Source organism: Ranitomeya imitator, chromosome 1 (genome assembly GCF_032444005.1).
Source record: "Ranitomeya imitator isolate aRanImi1 chromosome 1, aRanImi1.pri, whole genome shotgun sequence".
In the NCBI taxonomy this organism is placed as follows: domain Eukaryota; kingdom Metazoa; phylum Chordata; class Amphibia; order Anura; family Dendrobatidae; genus Ranitomeya; species Ranitomeya imitator.
The window spans coordinates 1,145,382,769-1,145,400,542 of record NC_091282.1 but is presented as its reverse complement, the minus strand read 5'-3'; the positions used below and the strand labels follow the sequence as shown (position 1 = coordinate 1,145,400,542).

Genomic DNA, 17,774 nt, shown 5'->3' with positions numbered 1-17,774 from the left:
AAGACGTGGGGTCCCCTCTATTTTTGATAACAAGTCAGGTAAACAGCTGTGGGCTGCAGCTCTCAGCTGTCTGGTTTATCTTTGCTGATTATCAAAAATAGAGGGCCCCCCTTGACTTTTTTTAAAATTATTTAAATAATTTAAAAAAAAAAAAAAAAAAAAAACGGTGTGGGGTCCCCCTTATTTTTGATAACCAGCCAAGGTTAAGCAGACAGCTGGATGCTGGTAATCAGGGTGGGAAAGTCCACAGGTATTTGTCCCTCCTCAGCCTAAAAATAGCAGCCGTCAGCCTCAACAGAAAAGGCGCATCCATTAGATGCCCCAATTCTGGTGCTTTGCCTGGCTCTTACCGCTTTCCCTAGTGCCGTGGCAAGCGGGGTAATATTTTGGGGTTGATATCCGCTGTGTAATGTCCGCTGACATCAAGCCCAGTGGTTAATAATAGAGAGGTGTCTATAAGACACCCCATTATTAACCCCGTAGTCAAAAGCAATAAACAGACACACAGAGAAAAGTCCTTTAATTGTAACTGCAAACGGTGATGTCAGTAAGGTTACTGCAGTTTATTGGCTACCAACTGCGACAAGCTTAGTGACGTCAGCGTTCGTTGCAACAGCAGGAATCACACGCTACTGTCATTGTGTTACAGCTGCCCTATTAACCCTCCGTCACATACAACTGATCTGACAGGCGCTTCTCTTTTACTTTCATTTCTCCTTCCTCACCAGATTGTGAGGAAACCCCCTCCCTCCAGGTAGTCTCCTGTCTCTTGAAGGTCTGTGAAACCTGATATCACAGTTGGATTTCAGAGCTTCAGGGGAGAGGATATAGCTGCACAGATCTCTCAGGCTCATTGTATGTGAATACGTCACATTCAGTAAGGTTGGTATTTTATGTTTTTATTCATCACAATAGTTTATTTAGCTTGTTTTATGAATGTATAGCACAAAATGTGAGGATATTTCATAGAAATAAGGGAGATTTTATAAAAGAAAGTGTGCTGCTCAGGCATATACAGTAGTTCCCTAACATATTCCTTCTCTTGCTTCAGATTATCTGCTGAAATGGAGAGGAAAATGTACAATTTATCCAAACAACTTGATGTTGAGGAATAACAAACATGCTGTTAGATGATAGAGACCTCACACTGAATGAGGATTTAGGAGAGGAAAGTGAGATTGATTCTCATGATGAGGTGGAAGAATGTGTCCTGGATTCTGAAACAGAGCAAGATGGTGACAGTGGTGAGGATGAAGAAGTTGGATCATATTATATTGGAAAAGATAAAAATACTAAATGGAACAAGAAGCCATTCCAGAAAAAACGTAGGGAACCTTTAAACATTATTACTCACCTTCCTGCAGTAATAGGAACTGCACGTAATGCAAAAACTGCAGTTGAATGCTGGAACAGTATATTTACAAATGACATTCTGGACTCTATTGTCACATATACCAACCAATATATAGACATTATAAAGGACAAGTACATCTGCAACAGAACCATCAAGCCCACAGATGAAATAGAACTGCGTGCTTTTTTTGGATTACTGTACCTTGCAGGAGCTTATAGGGCAAATAGACAAAGTTTGGAGGAACTTTGGGGTAAAGATGGGGATGGAGTTGAAAAATTTAGCCTTGTTATGTCCATAAACAGATTCAAGATTCTAATTCGTTGCCTTCGGTTTGACGACAGAACTACCCAAACCGAACGCAAAACACATGACCGACTTGCTCCAATTCGTGATATATTTCAAAGATTTGATGTAAACTGTAAACAAAGTTATTACCCTGGAGAGAATCTCACTATTGACGAAATGCTCCCTGGTTTTCGTGGTAGATGTGCCTTTCGTCAATATATTCCATCAAAGCCAAACAAATATGGAATAAAAATGTATGCCCTTGTTGATGCCAGTAAGACCTACACTTACAACCTGGAAGTTTATGCAGGAAAACAACCAGAAGGTCCTTACTGTGTGAGCCACAAACCCATTGATGTTGTAAAAAGACTGGCTGAACCCTTATTTGGATCGGGTCGCAATATTACAGCTGACAATTGGTTTACAAGTTGTGATCTGATTGATTATCTGAAAATTCAGAAGCTGTCATATGTGGGAACTGTAAGAAAAAACAAAAGGGAATTGCCGCCACAGTTTGTAAGTGTGAAAGAGAGACAACAGTACAGCAGTATGTTTGCATTCCATAATGGAAAGGCTTTAGTTTCCTATGTACCACATGCCAAAAAAATCGTACTTCTTCTATCAACACTTCATGATGATGCTGCCATCGATCCTGGGACTGGGGCAGAAAAAAAACCGGAGATAATTACATTTTACAATGCCACCAAAGGGGGTGTGGATACAGCAGATCAGATGTGCTCCACTTTCAACGTCAGCAGAAACATCAAACGCTGGCCAATGGTCATATTTTTTGCTATGTTGAATTTGGGTGGTATAAATTCACAAGTAATTTATCTTGAAAACAAGCTTGAACCACTCCGTAGACGATTGTATCTGAAAAAATTGGCCCATGAACTAGTACTTGGAGAGCTACGCAGGAGAAGCGTGAAAACAATCGGTATCCCCTCTCGCCTTCAAGTTCAGCTCAAAAGGTTCCGCCCAGAAGATGACGGTGAAAAGTCACCATCTGCACCACCTCACAAAAGAAGGAGATGCACCACCTGCCAAACGGAAAGCGGAACCAGAAGGCTTTCAAATTATGAATGTCTCAAATGTCATAAAGCAATTTGCCTGACACATGCAAAAATGGTGTGTAATTCTTGCTATTTGCTCTGCAAGTGTGACTTTTCTGGGGAAACCTCAGCATCTACTTCTGGTTGAATATGTTTTTAATAGTACTTAAGGTACCTTAAAATTAAGTTTGTGTTCAAAAATTTTCTTTGTACATTTTTTTGACAGAGTCGAACTGGGGACTATTTGGCGGGAGTTTTGAAAAGTTTGTATTTCATAGTTATTAGTTTTATGTTAAGTAAATGTTTTTTTTTGCAACTGATTATGTGTAGTCTCTTTTATTACATCCCAATGAAGGTCACTGATCACTTTTAGAGCACTGAAATTGCAAACATTAGATATTATAGGTATTTTTCCAGCAGGCGCCTGACAGGCACATTGTATGTGAACTCGTTAGTCCGAATATTGTATGTGACGGAGGGTTAAGCGGTCACAATACTGCGTTTTGTACAATTAAAGGACTGTGTGTGCTTATTGTTTTTGACTGCAGGGTTAGCAATGGGGATGTCTTATAGATGCTTCTCCATTACTAACCCCTAAGTTTGATGTCGGCAGACACTACACAGCTGACATCAACCCCAAAACCATTACCCGCTTGCCAATGAACTAAAACAAGCGGGAAGAGCCAAGGATAAGAGCCAGAATTAGCGCATCTAATGGATGCGCCATTTGTGGGGCGGCTGAGGGCTGGTGTTATTAGTTTGGAAGGGGGCCAATATCCATGTCCCAGCCTATTAATATCAGCCCGCAGCTGTCTGCTTAGACTTTGCTAGTTATTAAAAATAGGGGGCACCCCACATATTTTTTATTTTATTTTTTAGGTCTACCTTTTTTAATTACCAGTAAATGTTACAGCGGTGAGCTTATATTAATTGGCTGGAAAGCTCCATGGATTTTAGCCTCTTCCCAGAATAACACCACTAGCCCCCAGCTGTCTGCTTTCCCTCATCTGGCTATTAAAAATAAGGGGTACTCCACGCCTTTTATTTCTGTATTTATTAGCTAAGTACATGTACAGTAAGCTAAACATCCACTGGTCCACCCATCCCTAATAATCACCAGATAGGGTCACACAGCAATCAACCATGACATTTGTCATAGTATAATATGGTTTAATCTCTAGGAGGCTGACACTAAGTTGAGACAAAAAAGGTTAGTTCCTCCCCTGCAGTATACACCCTCATGCTGGCTTCCAGAGACCCAGTTCAAGCTTAGTGTCCGTAGGAGGCACACTGGATTTAACTCTCTCTTTTTTACCGGACGAAGGGGCGACGGAACCTTTCAAGGCTCCGATCTTCCCGAACCAACAGGCGAACACGGGAGTTTTACCTCTCCGTATCCTCTCCTGCGACGTGGGATGCCACTGCCTGAGCTGACTTTTGGGGCGACGGGTCCCTTCAAGGGCACCGATCTACCCCCCTCCTTACAGACGAGCACATGGTGTCCTCCACGTATCCTCTTCTGCGGCCAGGTCTTTCTTGCCGGACATTCTGCCCTGCCCACCAGGTTTTCCCTCGGCTGTTCAGAGGCGCTCTGCATTGTGGCGTCTGTGCAGCCCCACTGCATCACCACTGGGAAAGCGGATGATGGAAGGAGGCGTACGGTTCCTCTCCACCCCCCTCTCATGGGGATGGTGGATAGAGGCTTCCCCAACCCTGCACCGTCCTAATCACTCCGGGCACAGCTCACCTGCAGCAAGCGTCTCTGCGTTCCCCCTCTATTCGGGGTAAGTGCCATAACATGGGGGGTCGGTCGTCCCAGCGGTTTCGGAGGGCTCCTTCACCTTTTTTTTCAGGGTCTCCCCTAGGCGCCGGTGCTCCGCGCCTGCGCGCCGGGCTGAAGCCGCAAATTTAGTCCCCGGCTTCAGCCTAGCACAGGTCGCATCCCGATAGGCTCCGCCCCCTTTTTGCATCATCCTGCAGCTCCGGTCCTGGCGCTTCTCGCTCTCTGCGACATTACCCTCCCAACCCCCGGCGGCCATCTTTCTCCTCACTGCACGCCACAGCTCCAGCTCCTCCACGTGCAGCGCTCTGAACGCCGGCTGTCGCCCCTTCAGCACCGCCGCCGCCTCTCCTTCTCTCTCTGCGGGACACAGGACCACGGGTAAGGAGACCACGTTAGGTTCTCCCTTGCAGCGTCGCTCTCGCTTCCATAGCCTATAGACCCTGAGCACTATCTCTTACATTAGGGTACACCATGTCCCAGTCAAGGACCAAAAAGATCACCAAGGTGCATACTACCTTTTTTACTGCGTGTACCACCTGCCAGGCTCCACTTCCTCGGCCTCAGAGTTCCCCCCCTCTGCTCAGCCTGCGATGCCCCAGGTGCCCAGGAGCTCTCCGCCGCCACCGACCCCAGTGTATCTAGTCCCCCTGAGTGGGTCGCGTCACTGTCACAGTCCATGGATTCTTTAGCCAAAGCGATTAAATCCCTTAAGGACCCCTCTGGGTTAAGAGATCCCCCCCGTAACAGGGGAATCGTCGGCCAGCAGGGGCCGCTCTCACTGGAAGGAGGCACGGTCATCCAGAAAATGGATCCGCACTACCTCCCCTGAGCACTCACCACGCCAGTCAGCCTCTGAATATGAGTCTGATGCATCCTTAGACCCGGATGCTCCGGAGTTGAGATCTACTGTCGACTCCCTCATCGAGGCAGTCAATCATGCACTAAAAGTGAACGATGACCCTAATTCTGCTCCGGACCATTCCGTCTCCTTTACGAGAAACAAGCGTTCCCATAATACGTTCGCCTCTCACCCAGATTTCCTGGATATAGTCAGGCGACACAGGGAGCGTCCGGATAAGCGTTTTATGAGCAAAAAGGCCCTGGAATCGAAGTATCCCTTTTCCGCAGATCTTGTTAAAGATTGGACGGAATCCCCACTAGTAGATCCTCCGGTTTCGCGCTTAGCCACCAAAACTCTCTTATCCGTTCCTGATGGTGCTTCAATTAAGAATCCCACAGAACGCCAGCTAGATTCCCTAGCTCGCTCAGTGTACGAAGCCTCAGGTTCCTCTCTATCTCCCTCCTTCGCTGCGGCTTGGGTTGCCAAGGCAATGGTTTTCTGGGCAGATGCCCTCGCAAAATCCATTCAGGAACAGGAACTTCCGTCTGAGGTGGCGGACCTGGCCAAACAAATTGCCATGGCTGGAGATAATGTGATGTATGCGTCTCTCGACGCAGCGGACTGTGCAGCAACTGCGGCTTTGAATGCCATCACCATTAGGAGAGCGATCTGGCTCAGAGAGTGGCGTGCAGATTCCTCCTCAAAAAAGTCTCTGATTTCCGTTCCTTTTCAGAGCGGGCGTCTTTTTGGAGAAAAACTAGACCAGCTTATTTCCGACGCTACAGGAGGAAAGAGCAAGTTCCTCCCGCAACACAGGCCCAAAGCTGCTTTTCAGCGCCAACAATATTTTCGCTTTCGGCCCTTTCGCAGTAGCCCATTCTGGTCCAATTCCGCCGCCTCATCCAGATCAGAACGATCCGCACGCTCAGACAGAAACTCTTGACCTTCATTCAGGCCGAATCAGTTCTGGCGAGGAAAGACTAGGCAACCCAGAACCAGAGGGTCCAGGCCTGCCAGATTCTCGTCGCAAAGACTCGGGGACTATTCCCTCCAAAGTAGGCGGACGTCTGCTTCTTTTTCAACAAGTCTGGCTCGCCATCGTCCACGACGAATGGGTCAGGGATCTGGTGTCTTCTGGCTACAAAATAGAATTCTCCGCCTCCCCTCCAGCACTGTTTTTTCCCTCTCGTCTCCCGAGCTCAGGAGCTCAGTCTCGCGCCCTTCACTGCGCCATTGAATCCCTCTGCCAAAGCGGGGTCATCGTTCCGGTTCCGGAACACGAGAGATTCACAGGTTTCTACTCAAATCTCTTCATCTTCCCCAAAAGGACGGGACGGTACGCCCCATTGTGGACCTGAAGCTCCTAAACAAGTACGTAAAGGTACGGCACTTCAGGATGGAATCACTCCGGTCGGTCATCTCCTCGATGGAGAGAGGGGAGTTCCTAGCATCAATAGACATCAAAGATGCTTACCTTCATATCCCAATCTTTCCGCCACATCAAAGGTTCCTTCGTTTCGCCATCCTAGGGGACCATTTTCAATTCACGGCCCTACCCTTCGGTCTTGCAACGGCGCCCAGGGTGTTCACAAAAGTCATGGCCATCCTTCACTCTCGAGGAGTGGTCGTGTTGCCATACTTGGACGACCTCCTCATAAAAGGTCCGTCTTATCAGGCCTGTAAAGCAAGCGTCCGCATTACCTTGGATTCTCTTTCGCGCCTGGGCTGGTTGATCAACTCGGACAAGTCATCTCCCATTCCTGCCCGACGGATCTCCTTCCTAGGCATGATCCTGGACACATCAAGGGGACTGGTCTTGCTTCCTCGGTCCAAGGCCCAAGAGCTTCAGCAGGGAGTTCAGACGCTCTGTCATCCTCGCCCACGGCCCATCCGGTTTGCCACGAAGATCCTGGGAAAGATGGTGGCTGCAATAGAAGCTGTCCCCTTCGCTCAACTCCATCTCCGCCCCTTACAACAGGCTCTGCTGGACAACTGGGACAGGAGTCCCTTATCCCTCGATCGGCCATGCCCTCTGCCCCCACAGATCAGGCAAGCCCTCACATGGTGGACTCTGGGATCATCTCTCCTCCAGGGGCAGTCTTTTCTCCTCATCCGCTGGCTAGTGGTAACTACCGACGCCAGTCTCCTCGGTTGGGGAGCGGTGTTTCTTCACCACTCTTCCCAAGGGCGTTGGACAATTCGGGAGTCGAGGCTCCCTATAAACATCCTGGAGATTCGAGCGATCAGACTCGCCCTGAGATGCTTTCACCCCCTACTCGCGGGTCACCCAATTCGAGTTCAGTCAGACAACGTCACAGCGGTGGCGTATATAAACCATCATGGGGGTACCCACAGCAGGGCGGCGATGCAGGAAGTCTCCCACATTCTTCGTTGGGCCGAGGCCAACCACTCTACCATTTCCGTGGTGCACATTCCGGGCGTCGAGAACTGGGCGGCGGACTTCCTCAGCCGTCAGGGTCTTGCCTCGGGGGAGTGGGAACTTCATCCAGAGGTTTTCCGGCAAATCTGCATTCGCTGGGGAACCCCGGTCGTGGATCTGATGGCGTCCAGACTGAACGCCAAAGTTTACAACTTCATAGCACATTCTCGGGATCCCTAGGCCATCCCTAGGCCATCGGAGTGGATGCACTGATATCCCCGTGGCATCGGATCCAACTCCCATATGTGTTTCCTCTGCTTCCCTTACTGCCGAAGGTGATCCGGAAAATCAAGACGGAGGGGGTTCCGGTCATCCTTGTCGCCCCGGATTGGCCACGTCGCGCATGGTACGCGGAGCTTGTTCAGCTCGTATCCGACGTTCCCTGGCGGTTACCAGACCGCCCAGATCTGCTTCGCCAAGGGCCGATTTACCATCAGAGCTCAGGGGCCCTAGGTTTAACGGCGTGGCTGTTGAAACCTGGATTCTAACTCGAGCTGGTTTCTCTCAGCAGGTCATTCCCACCATGTTAAGTGCTCGCAGAGCGTCTTCCGCTTGCATCTATCACCGCACCTGGAAAGCCTTCTTCTCGTGGTGCAGGCTCCGAGGTCGCCCTCCGCTCGTTTTCTCAATCCCTTCCATTTTGGGTTTTCTCCAGTCCGGCTTGGATTCTGGCCTGGCGCTCAGTTCCCTCAAGGGTCAGATCTCAGCGTTATCCGTGTTGTTCCAACGTAAGATTGCTGCCAACTTGCAAGTCAGGACCTTCATTCAGGGGGTCTCCCATGTGGCACCCCCCTACAGAATGCCGTTAGAGACCTGGGATCTCAATTTGGTTCTGAGCGTTCTTCAGGAACCTCCGTTTCAACCTCTTCAGGACGTTCCGCTAACTGTCCTCTCCTGGAAGGTTGCCTTCCTTGTAGCAGTGATGTCTATCAGACGGGTCTCAGAATTGGCCGCTTTATCCTGCCGGGCACCCTTTCTTGCCTTCCACCAGGACAAGGTAGTCCTACGCCCATCTCCGGCCTTTCTCCTAATGTGGTCTCATCTTTTGACCTTAATGAGGACATAATTCTTCCCTCATTCTGCCCACAGCCAAAACAGTGTCGAAAAAGCCCTTCATACCCTGGACGTGGTACAGGCCCTTAGGAGGTACATTTCCAGAACTGCTCATTTCCGCAAATCGGACTCCCTCTTTGTTCTCCCGGTGGATCACAGAAAGGGTTTGGCTGCGTCTAAGGCCACGATAGCCAGATGGATTCGGTCTGCTATCCAAGAATCCTATCGGGTCAGGGCCAGTCCTATCCTGGCGGGGATTAGAGCACACTCCACTCGGTCGATGGGTGCTTCTTGGGCCATGCGACACCAGACAACGGCGGAGTATGTTTGCAAGGCCGCAACGTGGTCCAGCCTGCATACTTTCACAAAGCACTACAATGTCCACATTCATTCTTCTTCGGATGCGGCCCTTGGCAGACGTATTCTGCAAGCGGCCGTCGCGCATTTATAGTCAGATGGTACACGGAGTTATTTGGTTGTATTGTTACCCACCCAGGGACTGCTTTGTGACGTCCCATGGTCCGATGTCCCCCAATGTGGCGACGGAGAAATAGGGATTTTTGTGTACTCACCGTAAAATCCTTTTCTCCGAGCCACTGATTGGGGGACACAGCACCCACCCTGTTAACCTGTTTAGCTCGTTACCTTTTTCGGTTTTTGACTTTCTTTGACAAAGTTTGTTATACTCTAATGTTACGTGATATATTATTATTAATCTCCTACTGCTTTTGCACTGAACTGGGTCTCTGGAAGCCAGCATGAGGACATATACTGCAGGGGAGGAGCTAACCTTTTTTGTCTCAACTTAGTGTCAGCCTCCTAGAGACAGCAGCATAACACCCATGGTCCTGTGTCCCCCAATGAGTGGCTCGGAGAAAATGATTTTACGGTGAGTACACAAAAATCCCTATTTTTGGGGGGGCTGATATAAATGTTGATTAAAAGTTGTTTTGGGGCAACAAGTTTAGGCATGGGACCCACAACTATACCTGACGTTGACGCAATGTTTTAATTGCATAATATTATTTATTCTTAATTTTTTTTTGTGGGGAGGGGGAGTTTGGTGGAGAGGAAGGGGGCAGTTTCCCTCTCACAATGGGTCTTTATTAGCACTCGTACAATCATGAAATACAGCCTAACCACGATATTTCTACAGCACTCTATGGCAGACCCGGGCAAACAACCTGCGAGCCACATCTGGCTATACCAGTATGGCACACGGACCGACACAACGGAATGACTGAAACAGTGGTCCACGGGCTGCAGCATGCTGTCCGCTGTCACTGCTATCTGCATCCATGGGATGCGGCAGCGGTGAATGCATTGGTGAAGGACAGGGCTGCCGCCTCCATCTTTCACCAATCAGCGTGAGACAGCAGGCTCAATGATATCATTTCATTGCACGGCTACTGAGACTGCACAGGAGACAGGTGTTTGCGTGCGTGTTGATTTTTTTCTCCCCATTTCATGTGTATGGGATATTTGTATGTATATAGGAGGCTGTGGGGGAATGGCGTTCTTGCTGTGTAAAGAGGGTTGTGTGTGGGCTCATCTGGTATATGGTGGGCTGTCAGAATACTTAATGCTGCTCAATATTAAGTGATACAATTAACATAAATAATTGTAATTAATTGAGCAGCATTAATTGAGCAGCATTATTTTCAGCCTATTGGTTCTGCCCTCCACAACAGTCACGGTCTGTCACGTGGGACCTTGGGAAAATGAATTGTCCGCCCCTGCTCTACAGTTATATTTTCAAGTTAGCTCTAATTTATTAAGGAGGACCTGTCACCTGGCCAGTTTTTCCTCTTATTTTACTCCTACTTCTTGAGTATTATGATTTTTTTTTTGTTTATATCCAATTCCAGAGATACGGTCTTTTTTTACTGGAGCTATTTTTTATGGTCTTTACTAATGGGATGTGGCTCAAATAATGAAGAGCAAACTAGAGACACCCCCAGAAAATGTTGGACCTCCTGACATGTTTATGCCTGGCCTGCCCAGGCCTTCCTTAGCCAGGAACCGCATAGCCAAACGCGACCAATAAGCTCATAATGTATCCTACAAGAGTGTCACAAATTGACATAACTACAGAAGTGTAGTCCGGCCCCTGACTGACCTCCACTTCTTGTGGTGGCACACGGCCGCTGAGAGCAGCGGTGTCCACCCCTCAATGAATTTGGCACATATTACTCCAGCGCTTTCTTAATCAAGACTGCCGTACAAACCTCCAGTCATGAGAAATGAGGGCCTAGGAGTGCTAAGATTTGTAATTGAATATTTGTGGGCGATTTTAGCTTTCATCACAGTGATCAATCATAAGTTTTGTTTATCGATCACCTGTAAGAATGTGGCGTCTGGTGACGGGTTTTGATGATGAGATTGGATATCGCAGAATGAAGGGGTTCATTGCTTCTGAGTAATACTTTACATTCTACATGCCTCAATTGTTTTCACATTTAATTCATTTTTGCTGATGTTCTTTGTACAGGCAGAAAGTTTAGGAACAAAGGTTATTGATGAGGACGGTCTGTTTGGTTTAATCCGATCTTTACCTGGGAAAAAATCAAAGTATGTTCTAGCAGTCGAAGCTGAGGTAAGTGTGGCAGAAGCGCACCGCTGTCCTAACCTAGCTTTTATTTAGCTGCTACAGAGAAGCCAATTTGCCCTTTTCAGCCAATCAGATTATCAGAATTCTAGTGCAGACTGGATAATGTAAGCGGTCTCCTTCATGTATATATTATATTTTTGTAAATAAACTCCTACTAGACTTAAAGGGGTCTCCAAGAATGTAATAAAATGTCCCCCTCTCAAATGGCAGCCCATCCTTTTCCCTCCGCTCGGTTCTTCATGGCGTGGCTGGTCATGTAAATACACCTTCCCACCTGCTTGGTTTTCATCCATCTCCACCCCCCTCATCTTTGATTGACAGATCTTGTTTCATAGAGCCAGAGAAGGGCAGAAACCGAGGGACACCCAGCGGGTGGGAAGGTGTATATAAATGATTGGCCCCACCATGAAGCACCGTGCGCCTGTACTTGGTTTGAACGGTCATTCTGGGCTGTCGAGTCCCTTTAAGACGTAGCAAGCCTCTCTGCATAAATCAATCACCAGAGCCAACGTTTTTGGACCTTCCCACTGCAATGGCCGCTGCCAGATGAATAGGACTGCTCTATACGCCCCATATCTGCCTGCGTGGCTGGTCAGACTCATTCAGTCCATCGTCATCATGGGAGAACACATCTAGTCTCTTGTTCTGGTTAGAGGAACATGCCGCCATTGTGAATTCTTGGCTTATTTTATCATGCCCTGCCATAATATCAAGTCGTCTTTTTTCCACTATTCAGATGAAAACCAAAGTAAAAATTGAAAAAACCCCAGAAAAGGTGGTCAAAAAGCCTAGCCCGGCAAAGAGGAAGCTAACCCCTGAAAAGAGACAGTCACCAAGAGCTAAGAAACTAGCGGTGGAGGAGAAGACCACTGATGACTGGAAGACGGGCGGAAAACAAGAAAAGCCCAGCTCTGCTAAAACATTGGACTTGGTGCGAGTCAGCGGCAAGACAGAAAGTATACTGTGGGTCGATAAATACAAGCCGACCTCTGTGAAAGCCATCATAGGACAGCAGGGAGAACAGAGCTGTGCCAACAAACTCATCAGGTGGCTAAGAGACTGGCACAAGAACCATGCGACAGATGAGAAGAAACCTGCTGGTAATCCACACAATGTGTGCTGCAATACTGCATGTGGAATATATTCAATGTAAAAATATGAGGGAAATGTATTAGAATGTCTTAAGAGAAACCAGACCAATGCCAGCCAATCACAGTGCAGCTTTCATTTTTCAACAACACAGTATTAGTTGAAAGCTGTGCAATGATTGGTTGCTATGGACAACAAAGACCATTTTTCTTTTTGATAGTTTTAGAAATCTCCCCCATTATTTGTCTCCTGTGCAGACATTCGGAGTCATGTTTTATCTTTGCTTATGGTTTTCCTGAAAGACTTTTACTAACATTTAACTTGTCTACTTACTGTCACTTCTATAATTCCACGATTTCTCCTTCTTGGTGTTGCAAATTCAGTGTTGTGGAGTGTAGTTAAACTGTAAACTGTACATTAAAGGGAACCTGTCATGCCCAGGATTAATCTGCAGGTAAAAATCATTAGAATCATGCCTGACTGCCTTAATGAAAGCACAGCTACAGGGAGAAAATTAAGTTATATCCTCCCTGCAGCTGCTTGCTTTCAATCATCAAAGCATGCAAGGGGCTGTAACAGTTGCCATTTACTACACAGGCAGTGCGCTGTAATTGCAACCCGTCACTCTGATTGACTACCTATTCTACAGTGTATGCACCGCATGTGTTGCAGAGTGGGCTGCCACAGTGCCTGGTGTGATTACTGCATGCTCACTTTATAGTTAATATTGACTGCAATTGCTTCCTGCAGCATCCCGATAACTGGAAACAAGCGGCTGCAGGGAGGATATAAGTTCATTTTCTCCCTGTAGCCGATCTACAGCCATGCAGGATTTTAATACCATTTACCTGTAGATTAACACTATATCAGCAGGTACAGTAAAACTGTGTATCTTGACATGATGGGTTCCTTTTCAACCCAGAAAACAAATCTTTAATTACAGAATTGACATATTTTTTCAGTCCTCGACACCTCCCATAAAAATTGGAGTTAAAAGCTATCAAAACTTCATACCAACCATAAAATGGTATCAATAGTGACCGGATCGGTGCACTAAAGAACATTAACCACTTTTAACCAAAAAAATCCTCTTAAAGGGGTTATTCACTACTATATGTTTGGCCCCCATAACATAATAAAGCTTATACTCCCCTCCTGTGCTGGCGCGGTTCCTGCGGTGTCGGCACCCACGGTCCTGGGGCTCCTGTGCGGTATTGTGACGTGATGCCGGCATGCAATCATCGATGGTGTTACTGTCTTCGGACAAATCGAACATGAAGAGGAAGTCTGGGCTGCAGCTGATCTATGACTTCCTCTTCCTGCTCAATTCGACAGGAGTCCGTCCCGGACCCCAGTGACCCCAGCGCTGATTGGGCATCGGGCTCACAACAACAGCACAGGACCCCCAGGAGAACTAGTGCCGACACAGCGGGACCGACGCCAGCACAGGAGGGGGAGTGTAAGCTTTATTATTTTATCATGGCCAAGCGAGGGGTATGACAAGAAGTTGTCCAAGTAGAGGACAACTTCTTTAAGCTTGATATGGCTGTAATCATACTGATCTGAAGAATCAAATTGACAGCTAATTTTTACTGCACCATTACACACCACTTGTAATTATTTTTCCCTTCTTTCAATACATTGGATGAAAAAAAAAAAACAACTCTCAGAAATATTAATAAGGTATAATTCTGGGAAGTTGGGGAGAAAAAGATAAAACTGCAAATAGGAAATTCCCCGATTAATGAAGGGACTTGTATATATGAATCTATACTTTTTGGGCTGCAGAAAGTCTCCTACTTTACAATTGTCCCTTGGCCCATGTTACCTTTAATCTTCCTTTTCTATGAACCACTGGTCAGTAAGCCCTCATCTTTCACATTGTTCTGGTGCTTTGGTGGAGTTACCCTGTTGATATATTTGACAGATCCAGCAACTAAATGTCATTATCCTATCATTTCAGTAAAGTATAACAAATTTGGGGGCAAAGACGATGGGTCATCCTATAAAGCTGCCCTGCTGTCTGGACCACCAGGTGTTGGCAAAACCACAACAGCAGTCTTGGTTTGTGAGGTAAATTAGTGTTTGTTTCTTTAGATTCTATGATATGTGACATTTCTGACTTGGCAATGACCGGCGACCTGCCAGTTATTGACAGGTATTGTGCTCTTGTCCTAGTACTTGGATTTGGATGCTTGCCCGATACCTGCCAGATCTGGGCACACTGCCATTGATTGAACTTCAGTAGTGCTTCTTCCTTTCTGATATTGATTGGCATGGATAACCCCTACACTGTTTAAACATAATACGGTAGTTATTCTTTTGTGATATATGCATGTTTGTTTTTTATTCATTTTTTAAATGTTTTTAGCCCTTAAATGTTCTTCAGATGGGTGCTGATCCAGGTCTTGAGCCCTCCAGTGACAAAAAAGTTCATCTCCGCTGGACGAGCTCAATAGAAAATCTGTGGCCTACTTCATCAGGGTTTTTTGTAGCGTAAAAAAAACTTTGAAAAGTGGCATCATGTTCGGGAATGCAAAGTTGTTCAACAATGTCACTACGCTGTCAGAGGCGTTGCTGTATCTTAGGAAGGGGGGACTGAGTATATTGTTTTCCTTTTTTAGTAAAATAATTACAGCTGTTGGGTTATTTGCTAAAGATCCCCTGCACGCTGTGGGGGTGACCGCATTGTGATCTATTTGAGCAGTGCTTCTCGTGATCCGTTCTTGGAGGTTCCCCGTTTTAGGCTGTGTTCCAGGGTTACCATCACCCACCCATTACTCTGTTTTTCCTTGTTTTCCTGCACCTGTTTCCAGATACTTGCTTTCTGCTTTTTTGGTAGTTTGGGAAGTTGGTACAAATGTACATTTCTGACTTGATCAGTGAGTGCAGATTGTTGATGCAGTAGACCATGAAGGGGAACGGGCCACTAACAATGTGATGTCTTGGTTAACTAGGAACTGGGCTACAATTATGTGGAGTTGAACGCTAGCGACACTCGCAGCAAAAACAGCATGAAGGACGTGGTGGCAGAGTCTTTAAATAACACCAGCATTAAAGGGTTTTACTCAGGTAAGGCTATTCCATACGCCAGCTTTTATTGTACATTCTGGCAGAAAACTGACTTCATTACACCTTGTTTACCAGGGACCAGCAAAGTTGTAAACTCTAAACATGTCCTGATCATGGATGAAGTGGATGGGATGGCAGGAAACGAAGACCGAGGAGGAGTACAGGTACGCCGCTTCTGGTATTGTACTCCATATCCATTAATGGTTCCCCTGATATGGGGGGCTACAGTCCAGTCACTGCCCAAACATTAAAGTATTTAGTGATGGTTACTCCTGCTTCTACACATTATTATTTCCTGATTCTGATAAGACGTGGGGCACTGGATAAGCTGATAGGGGGTTGTTGCTCATGCCCAGCCCTTTCCATCTGGCCAGGATCAGGGTTCTTCCAGCCATGGCACACCTCTGCAGATATTTCACTATATAGACTGCTTAATTTTGAACAACATATCTTTCTAGACTGCCACAAATTCCCCCTACAAAAGCCACTTTGCCCTTCAGTGCCTCCTACGCTGCTGCCCACATTACTCTCTGCTAAGTCATGATGTAGTGGGTTTCTGGAAGTGCCCACCTTCACACAGATCGGACATTTTCACCCATAGGAGTGCACTTTCTGTATGAGACTTCCTTTGTGTTCCCTTTATGAGATGTTCTCATAATGAGGTATATAAAAATCCATCTCACTTGCATTACACAAGGCATCGTATTTCAAACATGTAGTTATTTTTCATGGCCCTCATTATGTATACTGAGCAGTTGGGGTCCCATATACTAATGGCCCCCTGTGATGAACCCTCATCTCGCCACCCTTCCTAACGTCACTATTATGTCAGAAGTATCACATAGCGCGGTCTCTCCAATTTCACCAATGTGACGTTCCGCACCCCTGGGGACACTTGGTACAGTTTTACACAGACACCCCCTGTCCACATGAGAATGGGTAATTGAGAGGATGTGGCCCACGCAGTCCCTGAGGGGGCAACCCACTCGCAACCCTTACAGGCTGAGCCCCTTTCACTAGTACCACTGCCAGAGCGGTAGGACTTCTACCAGTTCCTCGTTAGATATAAGACCGGTCACTATATACACAATGGTTATACATATACAATGGTCTGATATATGCAAATATGGGTGAAGTACAAAAGATATAAGCAGGTGGATCACGTCAATTTCCGGTTTGATGTTCAACCATGTGTGCCCTGGGCCGCAGGGAAAATGGGCTGCCAGTTGGTTCCTAATTCCTTCTAGCACGTTACTCGACGTGGCCCCCACTTTTGACGTGAACTGCAAGCATAACAGAAAAAGAGACCACATGTCATTAGCCTTTATCCCCTTTGGGTCACTGCCTTCTGGGCTGAACCAAAATCCCTTCAGCTTGCCTCTAGCAGCTAAAAACTCCAAAACCTAAGATAGGTCATAACTCCTTAATGGATGGTCCTAGGGAAGCGGTTTTGGCGCCATCGGATCCAGCAGTACTCCTGCCACGCGTTGAGATTAAACAGCGCTTTGCTACCTGGCTCCTACAAGCCATTCTACATATTTCCCCACCCTGTGGTGCTAGAATGGATCGAGACCATGGAAGGTGTTTGGTCCCTTCCAGAGATCTCGAAAATTTAACCATTGTGTGACCAGGACATACGATAAGTCCATATTCTCCTTATGAAATCATAGATGACTCTATAAAGCAATTAGACTGCATGGTATCTACAGAGAGTCTTCCTGTAGGAGCTTGATACTAGCTAGCTGGTGGGGGTGTAAATTTCTTTGAATCTGCCAAGGCTGGGCCCCCTACTGATCCAGGTATCCTGTTACAGCTGCACAAAGGAAGGGGGTTTGATAATCCCATGCCAAATAGGAAACAAATGATTGACGTGAAAATATATCTCCAATATTCTTCACACCCCCCATACACATTTAAATAATAATCACTGATATCCGCTGTCCACCTAATGTGTATTGGGGCCTCCTAGCTGTCCCCAGACAAATGATATTGGGGGAGAGAAGGATTCTGCCTGCTAAATTACAATGATTCTTTTTTTCATCCGGTAGAAAGATAAACAGAGAGGAGTCTGGCAGCAGCTCTTTCATAGCAAACACAGGAGCGCTCAACCAAGCAGAGTGCTCCTTTGTATGGAAAAATCAGGAGAGAATGATTTTTCAGCCGTCTGCATATGATCAGCTTAATTCTGAGAGTG

General features: G+C 46.7%; 1 protein-coding gene across 4 annotated transcripts in view; it reads left to right on the top strand.

Moving 5' to 3' along the window:
* RFC1 (replication factor C subunit 1) overlaps window positions 1–17,774 on the top strand; it is a 162,599-nt gene that overhangs the window by 124,808 nt on the left and 20,017 nt on the right. For all 4 annotated transcript variants that reach the window (XM_069744597.1, XM_069744595.1, XM_069744596.1 and 1 more), the window contains 5 exons: window positions 11,300–11,404; window positions 12,156–12,519; window positions 14,472–14,581; window positions 15,466–15,580; window positions 15,656–15,744. In XM_069744597.1, the coding sequence (XP_069600698.1) occupies window positions 11,300–11,404; window positions 12,156–12,519; window positions 14,472–14,581; window positions 15,466–15,580; window positions 15,656–15,744 (783 nt within the window). The remainder of the gene's footprint in view (window positions 1–11,299; window positions 11,405–12,155; window positions 12,520–14,471; window positions 14,582–15,465; window positions 15,581–15,655; window positions 15,745–17,774) is intronic.